This window comes from Rhinoraja longicauda, chromosome 20 (assembly GCF_053455715.1).
Source record: "Rhinoraja longicauda isolate Sanriku21f chromosome 20, sRhiLon1.1, whole genome shotgun sequence".
Lineage (NCBI taxonomy): Eukaryota > Metazoa > Chordata > Chondrichthyes > Rajiformes > Arhynchobatidae > Rhinoraja > Rhinoraja longicauda.
The window spans coordinates 36,132,403-36,151,872 of record NC_135972.1 but is presented as its reverse complement, the minus strand read 5'-3'; the positions used below and the strand labels follow the sequence as shown (position 1 = coordinate 36,151,872).

The 19,470-nt window shown below is 41.8% G+C and overlaps 1 protein-coding gene across 1 annotated transcript in view; it reads left to right on the top strand.

Moving 5' to 3' along the window:
* ing3 (inhibitor of growth family, member 3) overlaps positions 1-17,482 on the top strand; it is a 47,877-nt gene extending 30,395 nt beyond the window's left edge. The window contains exons 9-12 of the mRNA XM_078417415.1: positions 3,036-3,223; positions 11,614-11,797; positions 14,778-14,816; positions 15,502-17,482. Coding sequence (XP_078273541.1) covers positions 3,036-3,223; positions 11,614-11,797; positions 14,778-14,816; positions 15,502-15,618 — 528 coding nt within the window. The 3' untranslated portion in view covers positions 15,619-17,482. The remainder of the gene's footprint in view (positions 1-3,035; positions 3,224-11,613; positions 11,798-14,777; positions 14,817-15,501) is intronic.
* The last annotated feature ends 1,988 nt before the right edge of the window (positions 17,483-19,470 follow it).

The window sequence follows — 19,470 nt, the reverse complement described above, 5'->3', positions numbered from 1 at the left end:
TTCACAATTTAAAGTTTTTAAAAACCAGCGCATGCGCAGTCGGGGCCGGTCCTCACGTAAGATGGCCGCCAGACCAGCGCCTACACTTACGTAAGATGGCCGCCGGGTGACTGCGCGTGCGCAGTTGGGCGGAGGGTCATCATTTTCGTTCAGCTCCCACTTCCTGCCAGACGCCCGTTTGGTTCCGTGGCCCACGTGGGGGGAGCGTCACCGCCGCCGCTCCCGCTCCAAACTCCGGGCGTCTCCATCATGGCCGCCGCTCCGGAGCAACCACCATCACCGCTGCCGCCGCTCCGGAGCCCCCACCATCCGTGCTGCCGCCGCTACGGAGACGCCGCCATCACCGCTGCCGCCGTTCCAAACCACGGACGTCTACTTCACTGCAGGGCCCCGGAGCCCCGCTGATCCATCACGCCGCCACCACTGCTTCTTCTTCCCACTCTAAGCCCCGGGCATCTCCATCATGGCCACCGCTCCGCTCTCCAGCTCCCGCTGAGCCATCGCCGCTCCCGCTCTAAACCCTGGACGTCTCCAGCGCTGCCGTCGCCGCGCAGCCCTCCAGCTCCCGCTCAGCATCGGCGCTCCTGCTGTCGCTCTCAGTCACGAGCTGGGCCCAAACCCCTCCCGCATTTGCACAGCGCCCGACCCCCCTCCTTCCACTCTCCACCCCCCTCCCCCTCCCTCTTTACTCCCCTCTCCCCGACCCCCTCTCCCCTCCCCCCTCTCCCTCTCTCCCCTCCCCCTCTCTCCCCTCCCCCCCTCCCCCTCCCTCCTTACTCCCCGACCCCGTCTCCCCTCTCCCCCCCCCTCTCCCTTCCCCTCCCTCCTCTCCCTCCCTCCTCTCCTCCTCTTCCCCCCTTCCCCCCTCATGAGAGATGCCCCGCTGTCATTCGACTCCAGGTACATCTACCACAAGAACAACAAGTCGTCATCAGAGTCAATGCTGGTCGGCTGGTGAGAAATGATGATATCACGAGAACAACTTTTACTGAATTCATGGAATTGTGTTCTCGAGATCAATTTGCAAGGATACTGTACTATGCTGATGTACCCCGATTTTACACATGGAACAATAAGAAATGGCAAAGAAGGAAGGTTGGGAAGATAGTGGAAGATCTTCCAGGTATTTTTGAAGCCAACGTTCTGGGAAGAGTGTATACCGTTTCTCCAAGATGTGACCTCTACTACTTGAGACTGCTTCTCCATCACGTAAAAGGGCCAGAATCCTTCGATTCATCGAGGACGCATGACGGACATATTCTTCCTTCCTTCAAAGACGTCTGCATAGAAAGAGGTTTGTTGCAAACTGACGACCATTGGCAACAGACAATGGAAGATGCTGAGGGGACAAGACTCCCCGAAGCAATGAGAGATTTGTTTGTTTTGCTGACGATTGCTGAGATAAACACTTCTCGGCAATTATGGGATCGCTTCAAGAATTCAATGTCTGAAGATTACCTTCAAAGAGAATGGAGAACAATCGATGATCCAAATATCATGATTGATGAGAGGCATCATGATCAGGCTCTGTTGTACATTCAAGACAAGCTTGTGAATTACAACAAGACACTGGGATACTTTCATGTGCCACTACCAAAACATGGAAGGATGAACCTTGATGGTGACAATCCAGAATTGCTGAGTGAATTGCAGTACAATAGCCCTGAACAACAATGATTTGTTGAAGAGAAGGAGCTTCTGCTGAATGCTGAGCAAAGAGCAGTGTATGACCATGTGTGCAGCTGCTTGGAAAGGAATGTTCCTTCAATGTTTTTCATTGATACACCAGCAGGAATGGGCAAAACAATTCTCACCAATTTGATCCTCTCAAAGTCCGAGGTCAAGTTGATGTTGCTTTTGCTGTAGCATCCTCTGGTATAGCAGCTACATTGATGCCTGATGGAAGAAGTGCACATTCTTGATTCAAGATACCCATCGAAGTGACTGATAATTCAATGTGCAACATTGAGAAGAACTCCAGCATGGTTCATTTGATCAGAAGTGTGAGACTGATTGTTTGGGATGAGTGCCCGATGATTAGGAGGGAGAGCTTTGAAGCGGTGGACAGAACTCTTCGAGATCTATGCAAAAAGAACGATGAGCCTTTTGGCGTCATTCTTACCGTTTGTTGTGATTTTCGACAACTCCTTCCTGTTGTGAAAAGGGGAAATGATGCTGATGTTGAAAATTCCTGCATCAAGAAATCCTATTAACGTTCAAATTGTTATATTTTGTTATTCACATTTTAAACTTGAATAAATCCCTTTTCCACTTGCTGTGCCCGTCAGCCGCCCATGCGCAGTAATACCTCCATGTTCCACGTCACCATGGAAACCCGACGGGCGGGAATGGCGACGCCGCCGGAGAGCCACTAAGAATGGAGGGGGGGGAGATTATGGGGGGGGTGGAGTGGGTGACTGGGGGGGTGGGAGGGGAAGGGGGGAGTGGGTGGGGAAGAAGGGGGGTTGAGGGGATGGAGTGAGGGAGGGGAGGGTGCTAGACCAATGCAGAAAAAAACACAATTTTAAAGAAAAATCGCGATTTTCATTGAGATTTATTTTTAAAAAAAATTTAAGCCATTTATTTTAAAGAAAAAAGTGCAGTTTTCCCCACATCACTGTGGCAACCCAATGAGTTGTGGGCCCAACGGGTCCACTTGGTCTAGTTAAATCCTAAAACTCTTCCCAATGGCATTAGAGGGACTGCAATAGTTGAAGAACACAACTCTCCACTGCCAAGGACCATTAGGAATAGGCAATAATGCTGACCATGCCAACAACACATTCACCTGATTGAATAGTAAAAATTTACATCTAATTCTTACTTGGTTGTAAATTTCAAATATTTAGCTTGTGTAATACACAAATTTTAAATATTAATGTGGATGTATTGTATTGCTAAAAGTGTTGATTTATAATTTTGCCATATAAATATTTATTCCTACATGTTAGTAAGTAAGGAAGTTGTTTGAAACAGTTGTAATTAAAGTTAATGATGCAGCTGTCTTACATTTTTATTTTGCATTTATGCATAAGATGAAGGAGGGCAGAAGGACATCTACTATAAAGGCTACTTATGAAGCATTCAAAAACAATGATTTTCAGCTGGCACGAGAATTCTCCATTTCAAGAGAATCAACAGGTTATCCCTCGGCACTGGCCTCGACACTTACACAGACATTACCTACATCAGCCACAGATTCACGAAGTGGTCGGAAAAATAAGTAAGTGTTTTCATTATTGATTCATTCATTTTTTTGGGTACTTATTTGGTTAATGGGCTTTTACTTAGAAACATAGAAAATAGGTGCAGGAGGAGGCCATTCGGCCCTTCGAGCCAGCACCGCCATTCATTGTGTTCATGGCTGATCATCCACAATCAGTAACCTGTGCCCAACTTCCCATATCCCTTGATTCCACTATCCCCAGAGCTCCATCCAACTCTCTCTTAAATTCATCCAGTGATTTGGCCTCCACTGCCCTCTGTGGCAGAGAATTCCACAAATTCACAACTCTCTGGGTGAAAAAGTTTTTTTGCACCTCAGTTTTAAATAGCCTCCCCTTTATTCTAAGACTGGCCCCTAGTTCTGGACTCCCCCAACATTGGGAACATTTTTCCTGCATCTAGCTTGTCCAGTCCTTTTATAATTGTATATGTCTCTATAAAATCACCTCTCAACCTTCTAAACTCCAGTGAATACAAGCCTAGTCGTTTCAATCTTTCCTCATATGACAGTCCCGCCATCCCTGGGATCAATCTCATGAACCTATGTTGCACTGCCTCAATTACAAGGATGTTCTTCCTCAAATTAGGAGACCAAAACTGTACACAATACTCCAGATGTGGTCTTACCAGGGCCCTATACAACTGCAGAAGAACCTCTTTACTCCTATACTGAAATCCTTTCGTTATGAAGGTCAACATGCCATTAGCTTTCTTCACTTCCTGCTGTACTTGCACGCCAACTTTCAGTGTCGACACCCAGGTCTCGCTGTACTTCCCCCTTACCTAACCTGACACCACTGAGAAAATAATCTGCCTCCTTGTTTTTGCCGCCAAAGTGGATAACCTCACATTTATCTATATTATACTGCCACGCATCTGCCCACTCACTCAACCTGTCCAGGTCACCCTGCAACCTCGTAACAACCTCTTCGCAGTTCACACTGCCACCCAGCTTTGTGTCATCTGCAAACTTGCTTGTGTTACTTCTAGTTCCTTCGTCCAAATCATTAATATATGGTAAACAGTTGCGGCCCCAGCACCGAGCCTTGCGGCACTCCACTCGCCACTGCCTGCCATTCCGAAAAGGATCCGTTTACTCCTACTCTTTGCTTCCTGTCTGCCAACCAATTCTCTATCCATGTACCCCCAATACCATGTGCTCTAATTTTGCTCACCAATCTCCCGTGTGGGATCTTATCAAAGGCTTTCTGAAAGTCTAGATACACTACATCCACTGGCTCCCTTTCATCCATTTTACTTATCACAACCTCAAAAAATTCCAGAAGATTAGTCAAGCATGAGTTCCCTTTCATAAATCCATGCTGACTTGGACTTATCCATTTACTGCTATCCAAATGCACCGTTATTACCTCTTTAATAATTGACTCCAGCATCTTCCCCACCTCCGATGTCAGGCTAACTGATCTGTAATTCCCTGTTTTCTCTCTTGCTCCTTTCTTGAAAAGTGGGATAACATTAGCTATCCTCCAAACCCCAGGAACTGATCCTGAATCTATTGATCATTGGAAGATGATCACCAATGCGTCCACTATTTCTAGAGCCATCTCCCTGAGTACCCTGGGATGCAAGCCATCAGGCCCTGGGGATTTATCAACCTTCAGTCCCATCAGTCTACCCAATACTATTTCACACCTAATGCAAATTTCTTTCAGTTCCTCTATCCCCCTAGATCCTCTGCCCTCTAGAACATCTGGGAGATTGTTTGTGTCTTCCTTAGAGAAGACAGATCCGAAGTACCTGTTCAACTCTTCTGCAATTTCCTTGTTACCCATAATAATTTCACCCGTGTCTGCCTTCAAGGGACCCACATTTGACTTTGCTACTCTTTTTCTCTTAACATATCTAAAGAAGCTTTTACTGTCCTTTATATTCTTGGCCAGCTTCCCCTCGTACTTCATTTTTTCAGCCCGTATTGCCCGTTTTGTTACTTAACAAAGTTCAGAATATATTACATATTGGTAATAATGAACTTGTATCAATTGCATGCTAATATAAATCTCATGGTGGCAAAATGTATCCTGAAATTATTGCTCATTTTATCAATGGCTTTTTCTATTACAAGTATGTGTACAATACATATCAGGTAATTTGTTAATGCAAGCTGGGGTAAAATTGTCCATTGGGTCAAAATACATGTCGCTTTGTTGTCGAATGTGATCCAGAATCACTTCAAATCTTGTTTGCCCTGTAACGACGGTGTTAGAAACAGTTTGTGACAAGATAGCAATTTAATGAAAATCCAACCTGAATCATACCTTTTCTGTCTCAGTGGAGAGTCATCAATTCATTTAAAAATTACAACCAGGAATTTATCTGGTTTGTTCTAAGGCCAAGTTAGTACCAACTTAAAATATGTAGAGGGTGGAGGATGTTTTAAAAATCAAGAAAACTGCAGATGCTTCAAATCTGGAACAAGAAATAAATTGCTGGAAGCATTCAGCAGGTCAGGTGCCATATGTGGAAAGAGAAACAATTCTCACGGGTATTCTCTCACAGGTATTATCTCAAGTCAAAGTCCTTTCATTAGCATCTTCATTTGTAAAACCTTTGGGACTGAATAATTTATAATTGATATTTTAAAATCAAGATCCTGTTATTTTTATAAATTTTCAGTTTGTTCACAAAGTAAGAAACAAACTATTTGTGAATGATATAATTTGTATATAAAGAAAATTCAGTTTTTTTTTTTTTATGGCAAAGGTAACTTTCTTATGGCAAAAAGCCACAAAAATTCCTTGTTGAAACTTGTAAACTGTGATTTTGGTTTTCTGCTTTTTGTAAAAAAAATAATTTGGAGAAAATGAACACCATTCAAGGTGTGTGAACCGAGGCCTGAGAACTTTTAAATTGGGAAGCTGGACCCGGCAATGGCAGGAGCCAGGTTTCAGAATCCTCAAGAATAAACTAGTCCAGCATCTCAACAACAACTTCCACAGAAATAGTAAACATCTTATGATCCTTCAGCTCATTTTAATAAAGAACCAACACACTACGGTCATCAGTGCATACACACCCAACCTTAAAGCTGAAAAAGTGTCCAAGGAGGATCTCTATTCCAATCTTGAAAGAAATCCTGGTCTGCAAATGGAGAGAAACTGATCCTCTTGAGTGACTTTAACCCCAGAATGGGAAGCATTCAACCCAATGGTAAGCTACATTCAACAAGACAAGAGCACTAAGACTAAATTCTGCTGTGTCCTTCCATTAATGAAATGCTTAAAACATGGCCGTGTCATAATAAATGGCCTCTTTCATCATAAGGACAAGAACGACACTTCATGGAAATACTTCCAGTCGAAGTGTTAGGGTTATTGTCCAAATGATGGACCCCAAAAATGTTGGCATCAAGGCATCATTGCAGGCATTTTTGTCTGCTCGATTGACCACAACCTAATTTCTCTGCTATCTCTTTCAACATGGCCCCAAAGTGTATGCATTAGCGGAGATGTTGCCTCAACAACATCAACGTTGAGACTCTTGTGAATAACACAGGACAAGTGACGTCTCAGACTACGACCGTCGCAAAATATCCAGTTTATTGGCTTCTCCGAAATCTGCCGCGATTCTTGCCGCAATTGAGACTTGCTTTGTCCATCAAGAAGAACTAAGAATGGTTTGATGGGAATGACAAGATGATTGAGTAACTAATCAGGTGCAAACATAACGTGCTCCAGATTGGAAGTTCCACCTTTGTTCTAGGAGAAAAGAAAAGCTATGCAGAGGCCCAGCAGAAAGCCGATGACGCAGAGAACAAATGGTGGATGGAGAGACTGCTGGAGGCTCAGCGATCCACCAATAGACATAAGCTGCATGGATTCTTCAGTGCTGTAAACACCACCTATGGCCCAAACACCCAAAGCTCCACGCCACTGAAAACAAGAACAGAGATGAACTCATCAAGAACAGAGAAGCAGTCAATGACTACTGGAAGGAATACCTCCAAAGATCTTTCAACTGCAACTTTGGCCTTACGTGAGCACCCTTGAGTCCATTTTGTAGCAACATTTTTTGGGCCAGTCCTGTCAATTCTGACTAACAACAAGTCAAGAAGGTCATATATCAATTCTAAAATAATAAGACCTCTGGACGGACAGTGTCCCTGCTGAAATTCTAAAACACAGCAATGAAGAGCTTCACTTAAAACTTCGCAAACTCATTGTTTATGTCAGAAGAAGAGGATGTGCCGAGGGACCTCACTCAGAAAGGCCATAATCAATGCTATCGTTTATGGCTGCCTTCCATTAGGAAAGTCTGGGTCCTCACAGTGATCGAAGAAGATTTCCCCACATCCGCATCCATCTAGAGGCACAGTAAGCATCATCTTCACCACACACCAACTCCAGCAATAATGCGGGAAGCAGCTCCTGCTACTGGTCAAGGGCCCCTTCAACCTCACAAAATATTTTTACTCCATTTAGGAAGAATTGTGGAATTCCCTTAAATTTGGCTGACCACAGAAATTTATCTCCATTTTATATCTATTTCATGAAGGTGCGCAAGCGACGATACTAACTAATGGGTCCACAACAGAGCTAATCTCAGTACATACATTTCTCAATGTTTCTTGCCACAATATTGAACCTTGCCTCCAACAAATCTTCCTATGGTCATAGAGCTATTTAAATAGGCCCTTCGGTCCAATGCTGACCAGGTTGCCTAACCAAGCTGGTTACACTTGTCTTCGCTTGGTTAATATCCCTGCAACCGTTTCCATCAATGTATCTGTCCGTGTCATTTTATCTCATTTTCTCTGCCACCTTTTCTGGCACCTCGTTCTGCTGTGTGTAAAGGTTTCCTTTATATGCTTCCCCTCTTCCCTTAAATCTATACCCTTCAGCTTCAGATGCCCCTTTCCTGGGTAAAAGACTGGCTAGTCATCTTATCTATACCTCTCATGATTTTATATACCCCTATAAAGTCATCCCATAGCCTCCTACACGCCAGAAAAAAAGTCCTCGTCTTCCCACCCTTATAACTCAAACCATCCAGATGCAGTAACATCCTTGTAAGTTTTTTTTGCACCCTTTCCAGATTAATGGCATCTTTCCTATAGAGGGCAACCAGACTGCACTCATTACTCCAAATGTAGCCTTATCAATGTCCTGTACGGCTGTAACGTTACGCCCCAGCTCCTGTATTCAATAACGTAACTGATGAAGGCAAGTGTGCCAAAATCCTTCTTCACCACCCTGTCTAACCTTGCTGCCACTTTCATGAAACCATGTACTTGCACCCCTAGTTCTTTCTGTTCTACAACATTCCCCAACACCCGTTCTTTTTCCTGCCTTTTTGGTTCGTCTATCTGACTCTACTACCTATGGCAGCTTGTTCCAAACACCCACCACCTCCTGAATGAAAAGGTTGCCCTCTGGTTCATATTAAATCTTGTCCCTTTTGCTTTAAATATGTGTCCTCTTGTTTTTGATTCCCCTACCCTGGGTAAAAGGCCCCGTGCATTCACCCTGTCTATTCCCCTCATGATTTTAAGCGCCTCTATAAGATCACCCCTCAACATCCTGCGCTTATGGAAATGTTCTGGCATGCCCAACCTCTCCCTATAGCTCAGTCCCTCAAATCCTGACAGCATCCTCGTAAATCCTTTCTGCACCCTTTCCAACTTAATGACATCCTTCCTATAGCAGTGTAACCTAAACTGAACACAGTACCCCATGTGTGGCCTCACCAATGTATAGCTGTACTATACTGAAAATCTTCTTGACCACCATATATTTCAGCGACGCCACTTTCTAGGATCAATGCACCTGTACTCCGAGATCCCTTTACTCTACAACACTCACCAGGGCCCTGCCATTCACTGTTGAACCAGAAATTGTTGTCATCCTAAAATAACATTCTTCTCTTTCCACTTTACCACATCTTTTTTCATGTGATCTGCAAACATACTAATAATACCACGTACATTCTCATCCAATTGTTATTGCAGATAACAAAGGCAATCGACCCACCACCGATCTTTGTGGCATGCTACTACGTACATGTCTATCTGAATATGAACCTTCAATCACCATCCTCTGTCTTGCATTCAAGCTAATTTTGTAGCCATTTGGCCAGTTCTAAATAGATCCCATCTACTATGACCTTCCAGAACAATCTTTCTAAAGTCCATATAGGTAACGTCTACGGCACTGGCCTCTCTAGTCTTCTCGGTCACCTCTTCACAGGTATGGAGTTAATTTTAAGAACAAATAGGAAACTTCTATATGTAGCAGTTACACTCCAGAACCAAGGTCACCCAGTACTCATGCAGCATGCAGACAATACTTGTGCACACTTGGAGGTTGGGCTCCAAGAATTTGTGGACTTGTTCAACAAAGCATGCAAGAGTATAAGCCTTACATGCAGGATCCATAAAGCAGGTTCTCTACCAATCTATTCCCACTTTCTGCCTCCAACATAAAATGGTTCACATCTTGCCCACTTCTCGTATATCAAGAGCCACCTCCCAACAAAACCAAACATCACTAACAACATTGACTTTAAAGCACAGGTACAACACAAGGTTGATTGAGGAACAGGGTCTTCAAAGCACAAAACCTCAGACCTGGCACAAAGCCTGTGGCCCATTAGGTAGCAGTGATCCCAATCATATGCTTCTGAGTCCTTGACTACCCAAGCATCTGAGGGCGCAAGAAAAATATGATAAATTCTGCCTGCAAAATCATCCAAATTTACTAGAATTTTAAATGAACAAACGTCAATTTTTCTGCCTAGCAAAATTTTCAGTAATGAAACTCCAGCTACACACAATCAACTTATTTGGGTAGACTATATCATTTGGGTGCCTGACATCATGGTCCTGAAGCAAGCAGTCTCAGTAATGGATAGTGATGGGTCAGAGACCGACTTCGGGAACTCCAGCCGCAGGAGCTTCAACCTCCCCGACGCAGGGTCATCCCGGCTGCGGGAGCTTCAATCGCCCCGACACGGGGGCTTCAACCGCCGGCTGCGGGAGCTTCGATCACCCCGACAAGGGAGCTGCGATCGCCCCGACACGGGGGGTTCAACCGCCGGCTGCAGGAGCTTAGATCGCCCCAACGGATGGTTCGACTGCCCCAACCGCGGGAGAAGAATGAAGGAAGAAGATTGGACTTTATTGCCTTCCATCACAGTGAGGAATGTGGAGAATGCGCTGTGGTGGATGTTTATGTTAACTTTTATGTAGTTGTGTGTCTTGTTTTTTTTGGTATGGCTGCATGGTAATTTGCATATCACTGTACCTTAATTGGTACATGTGACAATAAAAGACCTTTGAAACCTTTGATTACCAAATGGATAGATGAAAAAATTCACTGATGTAGTCGAGCCTTTACTGAAGAAATACAACAATCCCACTGACACATGGGAACCTCTGGCCCATGACACCTCAAAGATGAGAAGAAGCATTTTGGATTGAAAACATCGAGGACATGCTTCAGGAGCATGTGGAAGCTCTGTAGAAGTGCTGGAAGGAGCTCACCACCTCACAAACTCTTCATCCTCCAATCGCATCTATGACAGAGTGATATTCCCACATTGATCTCATTAGCCACTTCAGAATTCAAAACTGGAGTGGAAGCAGGTTATCCTCGATCCCAAGGATCAAGAAAATTTCACCAGTATTACAATCATCCAAACGCCATTGTCAACTCTGCCCTCCACCTCCCCTGCTGCCTCTTCAACCTGTGCCTCTATTTATGTATGAAGATATGAATTAGGAGCAGGATTGGACTGTAATCATTCAATGAGATCATGGCTGATCTGATTAAATCCACAGCTTTGTATTCCTGCCCAGTGGAAGATGTATAATCCTATGTTGTTTTCCCTTTGTAAATTGTGACACGCCTATATATGCATGACACACATGATCATAGTTGTGCTCCACCAAAGAGGAATCAATGTTTCAGTGCCCCTTCATGCATCAGTGATAAATAATGGTGTGGCTGGTAGAGCTACTGCCACACTGGTTCAGGGACTCGGGCTCACCCTGACTTCTTTTTTTCAGCGTGGTGTTTGCACTTTTTCCCTGTGACTAGGTGGCTTAATTGGCCACTGGGAATTGTCACTAGTATGTAGTGAGCATTATAATCTGGGGAAAATTGATAGGGATGTTGGAAGGATAAGTTACATAAAAGTGTATTTAAGGAATGGGATTTCTCTCAGCACAGACTCTGAGTGAAAATGGTTTCCTGTGTCATTAGGAATTTTCAATATAAAGTACCAGCTTTGATTTGGTTGTTTTATGCTGCTAAGTTACCAGTCTTACTGAAATATTTCCTCATTTGTAGTTTATATTTTTATAGATTGATAAAATATAAATAACCTTTTGTTAGATTGCCCAATTATAATCTTTATATATTTTTCCCTCAGAAGCAGCAACAAGTCTTCAAATCACCAGTCGTCATCATCATCTTCATCATCATCATCATCTTCATCATCAGTAGTAGCACAAGAAATTCCTCAGCAGACCCCAGTTTTACCAGAGTCTGATTCCAATAACCAAGTCGATTGGACATATGATCCCAATGAGCCTCGGTATTGTATATGCAATCAGGTAAGCTTGTAGTCCAGATAATAATGGCATTCAAAAAATAAACACACCTTATGTTCTGTTACTTCTATATGTTCAAAAATTAAAGTCACAATTATACTAGAATTTTTTTTCCAGAAATTGTACTTTAGATTTTAATGACAGTTCCAAAAAATTTGAATTCATTTTATCTGCAGAAATGTGTAACAGAAATAGAATATTGTGTAGCCTGTACTGAGAGTGAAAATATGTTTGAGTTTCCATTTAATGTAAGTGATAAGTAGTATCTGTTAGAAAAATTAATGATGAAAGATTTCTTGGCTCTATCTAACATCAATGACAAGAAGCATGTTTAATTACTGGAAGTTCTTTTAGTTTTGTTGAATAAATCTAATCTAATGCTGCTATACATTAATGAACCTAATTCTAACTGCTAATTTATTTAAACTCTTGATTCATCCTTCATTTCCCACTTCCAAGCTCTGTGGGGTCAACATATAATGGAAGCATCACAGAACCAATGACTGACCACACTTTTAAATATTCAAATACATTTGTAAAGACGAGATGGACACCTTATAGCTGAATTGGTATTAGTTTATAATTAACACTTGTACCAAAGTACAGTGAAAAACTTTGCATGCTTTCCAGTCAAATCAAACTGTACTTGAGTACAATCAACCCATACTCAAGAACAACTGATCGTGCAAAGAGAAAAATCCTTGAGTACAAATCAAAAGTTCATAAGTTATAGGTGCAGAATTAGGCCATTTGACCCATCAAGTCTACTCCGCCATTCAGTAATGGCTGATCTCTTTGCCTCTCTACCCCATTCTCCTACCTTAACCCCATAACCTCTGACACCCATTGTAATCAAAAAACAGTCAATCTCCTTAAAAATATCCATTGATGACCTCCACAGCTGCCTGTGGCAATGGATTTGACAGATTCATCAATATAGTTCTACAGAATTTTAGCATTACAGCTACAGAGAAAATGCAGATAAAAAAAGTTCAAATGCTGAAATAAGATAGGTTGGGAGAGCTGGACTATAGGTTTAGCGTACGAGAGGACCGTTCAATAGTCTGATGACAGTGGGGAATAAGCTGTTCCTCAATCTGGTGCTATGTGCTTTTCAAGGTTTTATATCGTCTCCCTGATGGGAGAGGAGAGAAGTGTGAATGACAGGGATGTAAATGGTTCTTCATTATATTAGCTGATTTCCCGAAGCAATATGAAGTGTAGATGGAGTCTGTGGGGAGAGGTTGTTTTGTGTGATGGTCTGGGCTATACCCACAACTCTGGCATATCTTGCAGTCACAGGCAGAGCAGTTGCCAAACCAAGTTGTGATGCATCTCCTAAATAATGTTTTCTATGGTGCATCTGTAGAGTTGTTGGAGACAACTTGGTCTTCTGAGGAAATAGAGGCGTTGGTATGCAATCTTGGCAATAACTTCAACAAGTTGGTCGAGGACAAAGTTTTAGTGATGTTTATGCCTCGCAACATAAAGCTCTCAACCTTCTACATTTCGGCAGCATTAATGCTAATTGGGGCATGTTCACCACGTTGACTCCTGACATCAATAACTGGCTCATTGACGACTGCATTGATGCCCATGCAGAATTCACTGACTTCATAAATTTCACCATTAATTTCCATCCTGCTCTTAAATATAGTTTGACCATCTCCGACATCTCCCTACCATTTCTGGATCTCACCATCTCCATCACAGGAGACAGACTAGTGACCGACATCCACTACAAACCTACTGACTCCCACAGACAATAGACAGTAGGTGCAGGAGTAGGCCATTCGGCCATTCGAGCTAGCACCACCATTCAATGTGATCATGGCTGATCATTCTCAATCAGTACCCCGTTCCTGCCTTCCCCCATACCCCCTGGCTCCACTATCTTTAAGAGCTCTATCTAGCTCTCTTGAAAGCATTCAGAGAACTGGCCTCCACTGCTTTCTGAGGCAGAGAATTCCACAGATTTACAACTCTGACTGAAAAGGTTTTTCCTCATCTCTGTTCTAAATGGCCTACCCCTTATTCTTAAACTGTGGCCCCTGGTTCTGGACTCCCCCAACATTGGGAACATGTTTCCTGCCTCTAATGTGTCCAACCCCTTAATATGTTTCAATAAGACCCATTTATATGTTTCAATAAGATCCCCTCTCATCCTTCTAAATTCCAGTGTATACAAGTCTAGTCGCTCCAGTCTCTCAACATACGACAGTCCCGCCATTCCGGGAATTAACCTACGTAAACCTACGTTGAACGCCCTCAATAGCAAGAATATCCTTCCTCAAATTTGGAGACCAAAACTGCACACAGTACTCCAGGCACGGTCTCACTAGCGCCCTGTACAACTGTAGAAGGACCTCTTTGCTCCTCTACTCAACTCCTCTTGTTATGAAGGCCAACATTCCATTGGCTTTCTTCACTGCCTGCTGTACCTGCATGCTTCCTTTCAGTGACTGATGCACTAGGACACCCAAATCTCTTCTTTTCCTAACTTGACACCATTCAGATAATAATCTGCCTTCCTATTCTTAGCACCAAAGTGGATAACCTCACACTTATCCACATTAAACTGCATCTGCCATGCATCCGCTCTCCCCCCTCCTCTCCCCCTCCCCTCTCCCGCCCTCCCCTCTCCCGCCCTCCCCTCTCCCTCCTCTCCCCCTCCACCCCCTTCCCCACCCCACTCCACTCCATCCCCCTCAACCCCCCTTGTCCTCCCTCCACCCTCCCTCCCTAGGAGATGGATTTAAACTTTAAAATGTGAATAACTTAAAAAATATAACACCGATTTCAATGAAACCTCTTCCATTAGCAACAAAGGGATGGCGGTGAGCAAGGTGGGCCTAAAATTGTCGTGCTACCGTGTACCGTTTGGCTTTAGTTCAGGAACAAACAAACAAACAAACAAACGAGAGTTTTAGTATATAGATAATTCACTGAGCATCAATATATATGTTTACCCCTCTCTTTTCAGGTATCCTATGGAGAAATGGTAGGATGTGATAATCAAGATGTAAGTAATTTCCATAATCTAATTTTTGGACCATTAGAGCCAGATTCAAATTGTATTGCTTGGTGTAATTATCAATCTTTATTCAAGATGTTCTGTAAATAAATAGTGTAATAAATGAAGCAAAAAAAGAGATAATTCCCTGGGGTAAATATAAGATGCATATTCAGATGTTTACAGATGCTCTAAGGCATGTTTCTAAAAAGTAAATTGGATGTAATGCAATTAATGAATTGGTTATATGATTTTCATTGGGAACTAGAGAAAAACTTAAAAGTTACTTTGGAAATTGACAAGCAGGGGGAAAAACTGCCTTGGAAGTAAAAACAGTCAATTGAAAAAAGACAGTTTCCATGTAATCTCCCCACAATAATCAGACACCATTGTGTCTTGAAGTACAGTCAGTTTCATGGCAGATATCACCGAAATTGATAAGCAGTCACTTCTATTGAAGTCACTTGTGCAATGATACTCTATTAAATAATGTAACAAATGGCCTTTAGTATTTTTAACATGTTAACCTAAATTAATTTGTAGCAATAAAAAAGACCTTTGAACATCCTGCGGGATGAAAAAAAATAGTTGCAATTCTGAAGTTCTCCAGCCCTTACCGCTTTCTCCCTTCACTCTTCCCCCCCCCCCCCCCCCCCCCCCCATCATCTAACAACATTTAATTTTCTTTCAAAAGTGCCCCATTGAGTGGTTTCATTATGGATGTGTCGGGCTAACAGAAGCTCCAAAAGGAAAATGGTACTGTCCACAATGCACTGCGGCAATGAAGAGGCGTGGCAGCCGCCACAAGTGAAACGCAAAGGCTGAGGAATTAATGTGACTGGTGCTTAGTACAAACAAACAAACTTTAATAATAACATTGAATGGGAGCAAACAATTACTGCAATATGTGACTTTTTTGCAGTACTCTTATCTGTTCCTATCTGAGAATGTAAAGCTTATTGATGAAAATTGGATTTTCAATGTTTGTTTTAAGATGCAGGATGATTCATTATCAATCTCAACAATATTCTCTGAATAATCTAACTGAAGCAAAAAAAAATCCCAAATGTATAGTCAATATTTGTTTAAAGATGCTTTACTTTTGTGTTTAATTATTACTTCTGGGAAACTTAAAAGTTCAGCTGGCTGAAATAAAACTCAATATGGGCAATAAAATCTTGTAGAGCTGACAAATGGTAATGTCCTGATAAATGAACAAATATTTCTTTATCATGTGAATGCCAGTTTGTGCCATTAGTGTTCAATGTTTTGGTGCAGCACGTTTCTTATAAATAATATAAAAATAAAATTATCAGGATGTCTTTGATACTTAACAGATTAAAAAACATTATGATGTGTTTATGGAAACATGTTTTTTCCTCACTTGTATTAGACATGACATTTGTGTTTAACCAGTAAAAACATGATGATTGGTAAAGTGTGAATTCTTTTTTAACAATGTCTGGAACCAAGATTGAATTGCAGTTGCAGAATGGCAAAATTGTTTTCATGAACAAACTATTTTGTGCATCTTTGTTACATTGTATGATAACACATATATTACTGAAGTATTAACACTTCAAAAATGGTTCATTGTCTGTTCACAGTTTTGGGTGTCATGAAAGGCAAGTACTTCACATGGAATATACTTCTGCAACTTTCACAAATCGTTTAAAATACATTAAGGCTTCAATCATTATCCTTTTGCCTACATTTTCATTTAAAGACTACATCAGACTCCTAATATTTTTTTAAGTTCTAAACATACGTTACTCTGAACATCTAGGTCTAGCCTAAGATGTTTTAGTTAGACTTTGAGCTAATCAACAAGGAGTCTGAGTTCTTTAAAATTTTGAATTACTGCTTTTTCTAGACTCAAAGTGAACTCCACTATTATATGTGAACTGTTGTTACAAGCATTAAGGTTAAAGGAACTAATATCATCTTCATAAGATTGTCCATTTAGATCAAACATGGCACTGAGATACTTGTCATTACAGATGTTATCGTGAATCCAGAGATGCTGCCTCACTCTCTGAGTTACTGCAACACTTAGTCATTTTTTTATCGTTCTAGGCATTGCATTTAGAATAGTTTCAGATCTGCGCAACAGCTGAATCCCATTTGCTATTGTAAAACAATGTTGTTGTACAAGTCTAAAGTTGCTGTATAAACTAACAGTGCCATATTTACAACTTGATCAGCTGCTTGCACTGACAAGTTAACATCATCAGACCTTGTTTCGAGTTTGGGTTTTGTAATCTTGTCTGCTGACTTTTTATGCTGGAAGCATGTGATGTGTTGCTATTTGTGGCAGTTGTCATCATCTTGTCCTGGCACGGCAATCTTGCAAAAGCATTTATAATGTTACTGCAACTATACCGTGTGCAGGTATAGCATGTGTACAGCATGAAAGTAAATAATGTGGCAAACTTTATAAAGTTATAAAGTTTACATCAGTTATATATTGAATTTTGTCTATGAAAACCTGTTTTCATATATACAGAACAGTCCAATATATGTGCCACCAGGCTCTCAAAGATGTATAGTTTTATAATTTTACTGTTGGGGTACATGTGACTACTGAATGATTCTTTATAAATAGTTTAATTGCTGAAATGTCAGCTTACAATTTTGGATCTTCTTGCTCTTGGCCTTATCCTTTTATTTCTTGTCCTGTCTAAAATTATCTTTTAACATCTTAAGAATGAAATTTTAAATGTTACTGAAAAAACCCTTTGGAGTTCTAATATTAAAACTGGGTAAAAGTTAACAGAACTCCGAAAGCATAATTTTTTTGTCGTATATCAGCAGAAATTATCCTTTTGGAAAAAAAACAATTTATTCAATCTTGTCTCTACTTATAGCTGGTCAATTGATATGCAAATCAATTGGGGTTTACTGGTGCAGTCTGCTGTTAATTTGAAATTAGATGGGCAGAATATTGGTGCTGGAAATCTGAAATATAAAGTCCAAAGAAGCATTTGGGAGGTGAGAAAAAAATTATCATTTAAAGCTGGTACTGTAAATAAATGCTGGAGAAGGGAAGAAAAAGCAAAAGGGCGAAGCTGTAATAGTGTGGTGTGCAGGACAATAAATGAACAACAGAAACATTACTGGAACCTGCCAACTGAAAAAAAATTAGGAGAAATTATTATGATATGAAATTGTTGAGCTTTGTGTTAAGGCGGGAACATTGTATGATGCCTTATTGAAAGATGAGGTGGTGTAGGAGGCTATATATGTGAGACCTGGGAATTAGATTGGTTTCCGAAATTGTCATTCCATCTTGATCCTATATAATTAAAACTAATACAAAAACAAAATACTGGAGATCTAAAATGGTAAAAATACTGGGCCAGTCTGACAACTTATGTGGAGATGTACTTCATATTAAAGATCAACAATCTGAATTCTCCCTGACATACTGTGTATTTAAAGCATTTTCTATCTTCAATGGTATAATTAAAACAATGCCTAATATATTTTTAAGAAACCAGGCTGTCACAAATGCAAGCATTAATTTCAGAGTTAACCATGAATTAAAAAGGGAAAACAATTAGAAGGGATTGCTCCAATTTGCGCGCACACACACACACAACATGGAAGAGGTCCTTCGGCTCATAATGTCTGTCAAGCATGATGCCAAGACCATCTCTTAACTACTTGCATGGAATCTATATCCCTCCGATGATATCCAGCTCCTCATCTCCACCAAGTCAATCTCCCCCGCCACACACTCTACACTGACAAACTGCATCACTGAAATAAAATCTTGGCTTCAATCAAACTTCCTCAAACTCAATTGCAACAAATCTGAAATCATCATCATTGGTCCAAAAACGCTCACCAAATCCACCCAAAACTTCATCCTCAACATTGATGGTCTCCCAGTATCCACCTCACCTCACATCCGGAATCTTGGAATCATCCTTGATCAAACCCTCTCCTTCGACAAACACATCAAACACATCACAAAGACAGCCTTCTTCCACCTCAAAAACATTGCCCGTCTCCGTCCATCCCTCTCCTCCACAGCTGCAGAAACCCTCATCCACGCCGTCATCACCTCCCGTCTGGACTACTGCAACAGCCTCCTCTATGGCGCACCCTCAAAAATCATCAATAAACTTCAATACATTCAAAACTCCGCTGCCCGTCTACTCACACACACCTCGATCCGTGACCATATCACCCCCGTCCTTTATAAACTCCACTGGCTCCCCATCCCCCAGAGAATCCAGTACAAAATCCTCCTCATAACCTACAAAGCCCTCCATAACCTGGCCCCATCCTACTTGACCGACCTCCTCCACAGGCACACTCCCACCTGCACCCTCCGCTCTGCCGCTGCCAATCTCCTATCCCCCCACATCCGGACCAAACTCAGATCCTGGGGGGACAGGGCTTTCTCCATCGCTGCTCCCACCCTATGGAACTCACTACCCCAAACCGTTAGAACCTCCTCCACACTCACCACATTCAAAACATCGCTGAAGTCTCACCTGTTCAGTACTGCCTTCAACCACTGAAGGTCACCTCACCTTCTGTCTCCTTTCTCTGTTCATTTATTTATTTACTTATTTATCTATTTATTCATTTCCCTATGTTCTCAAAATCTCTGTAAAGCGTCTTTGAGTATATGAAAAGCGCTATAGAAATA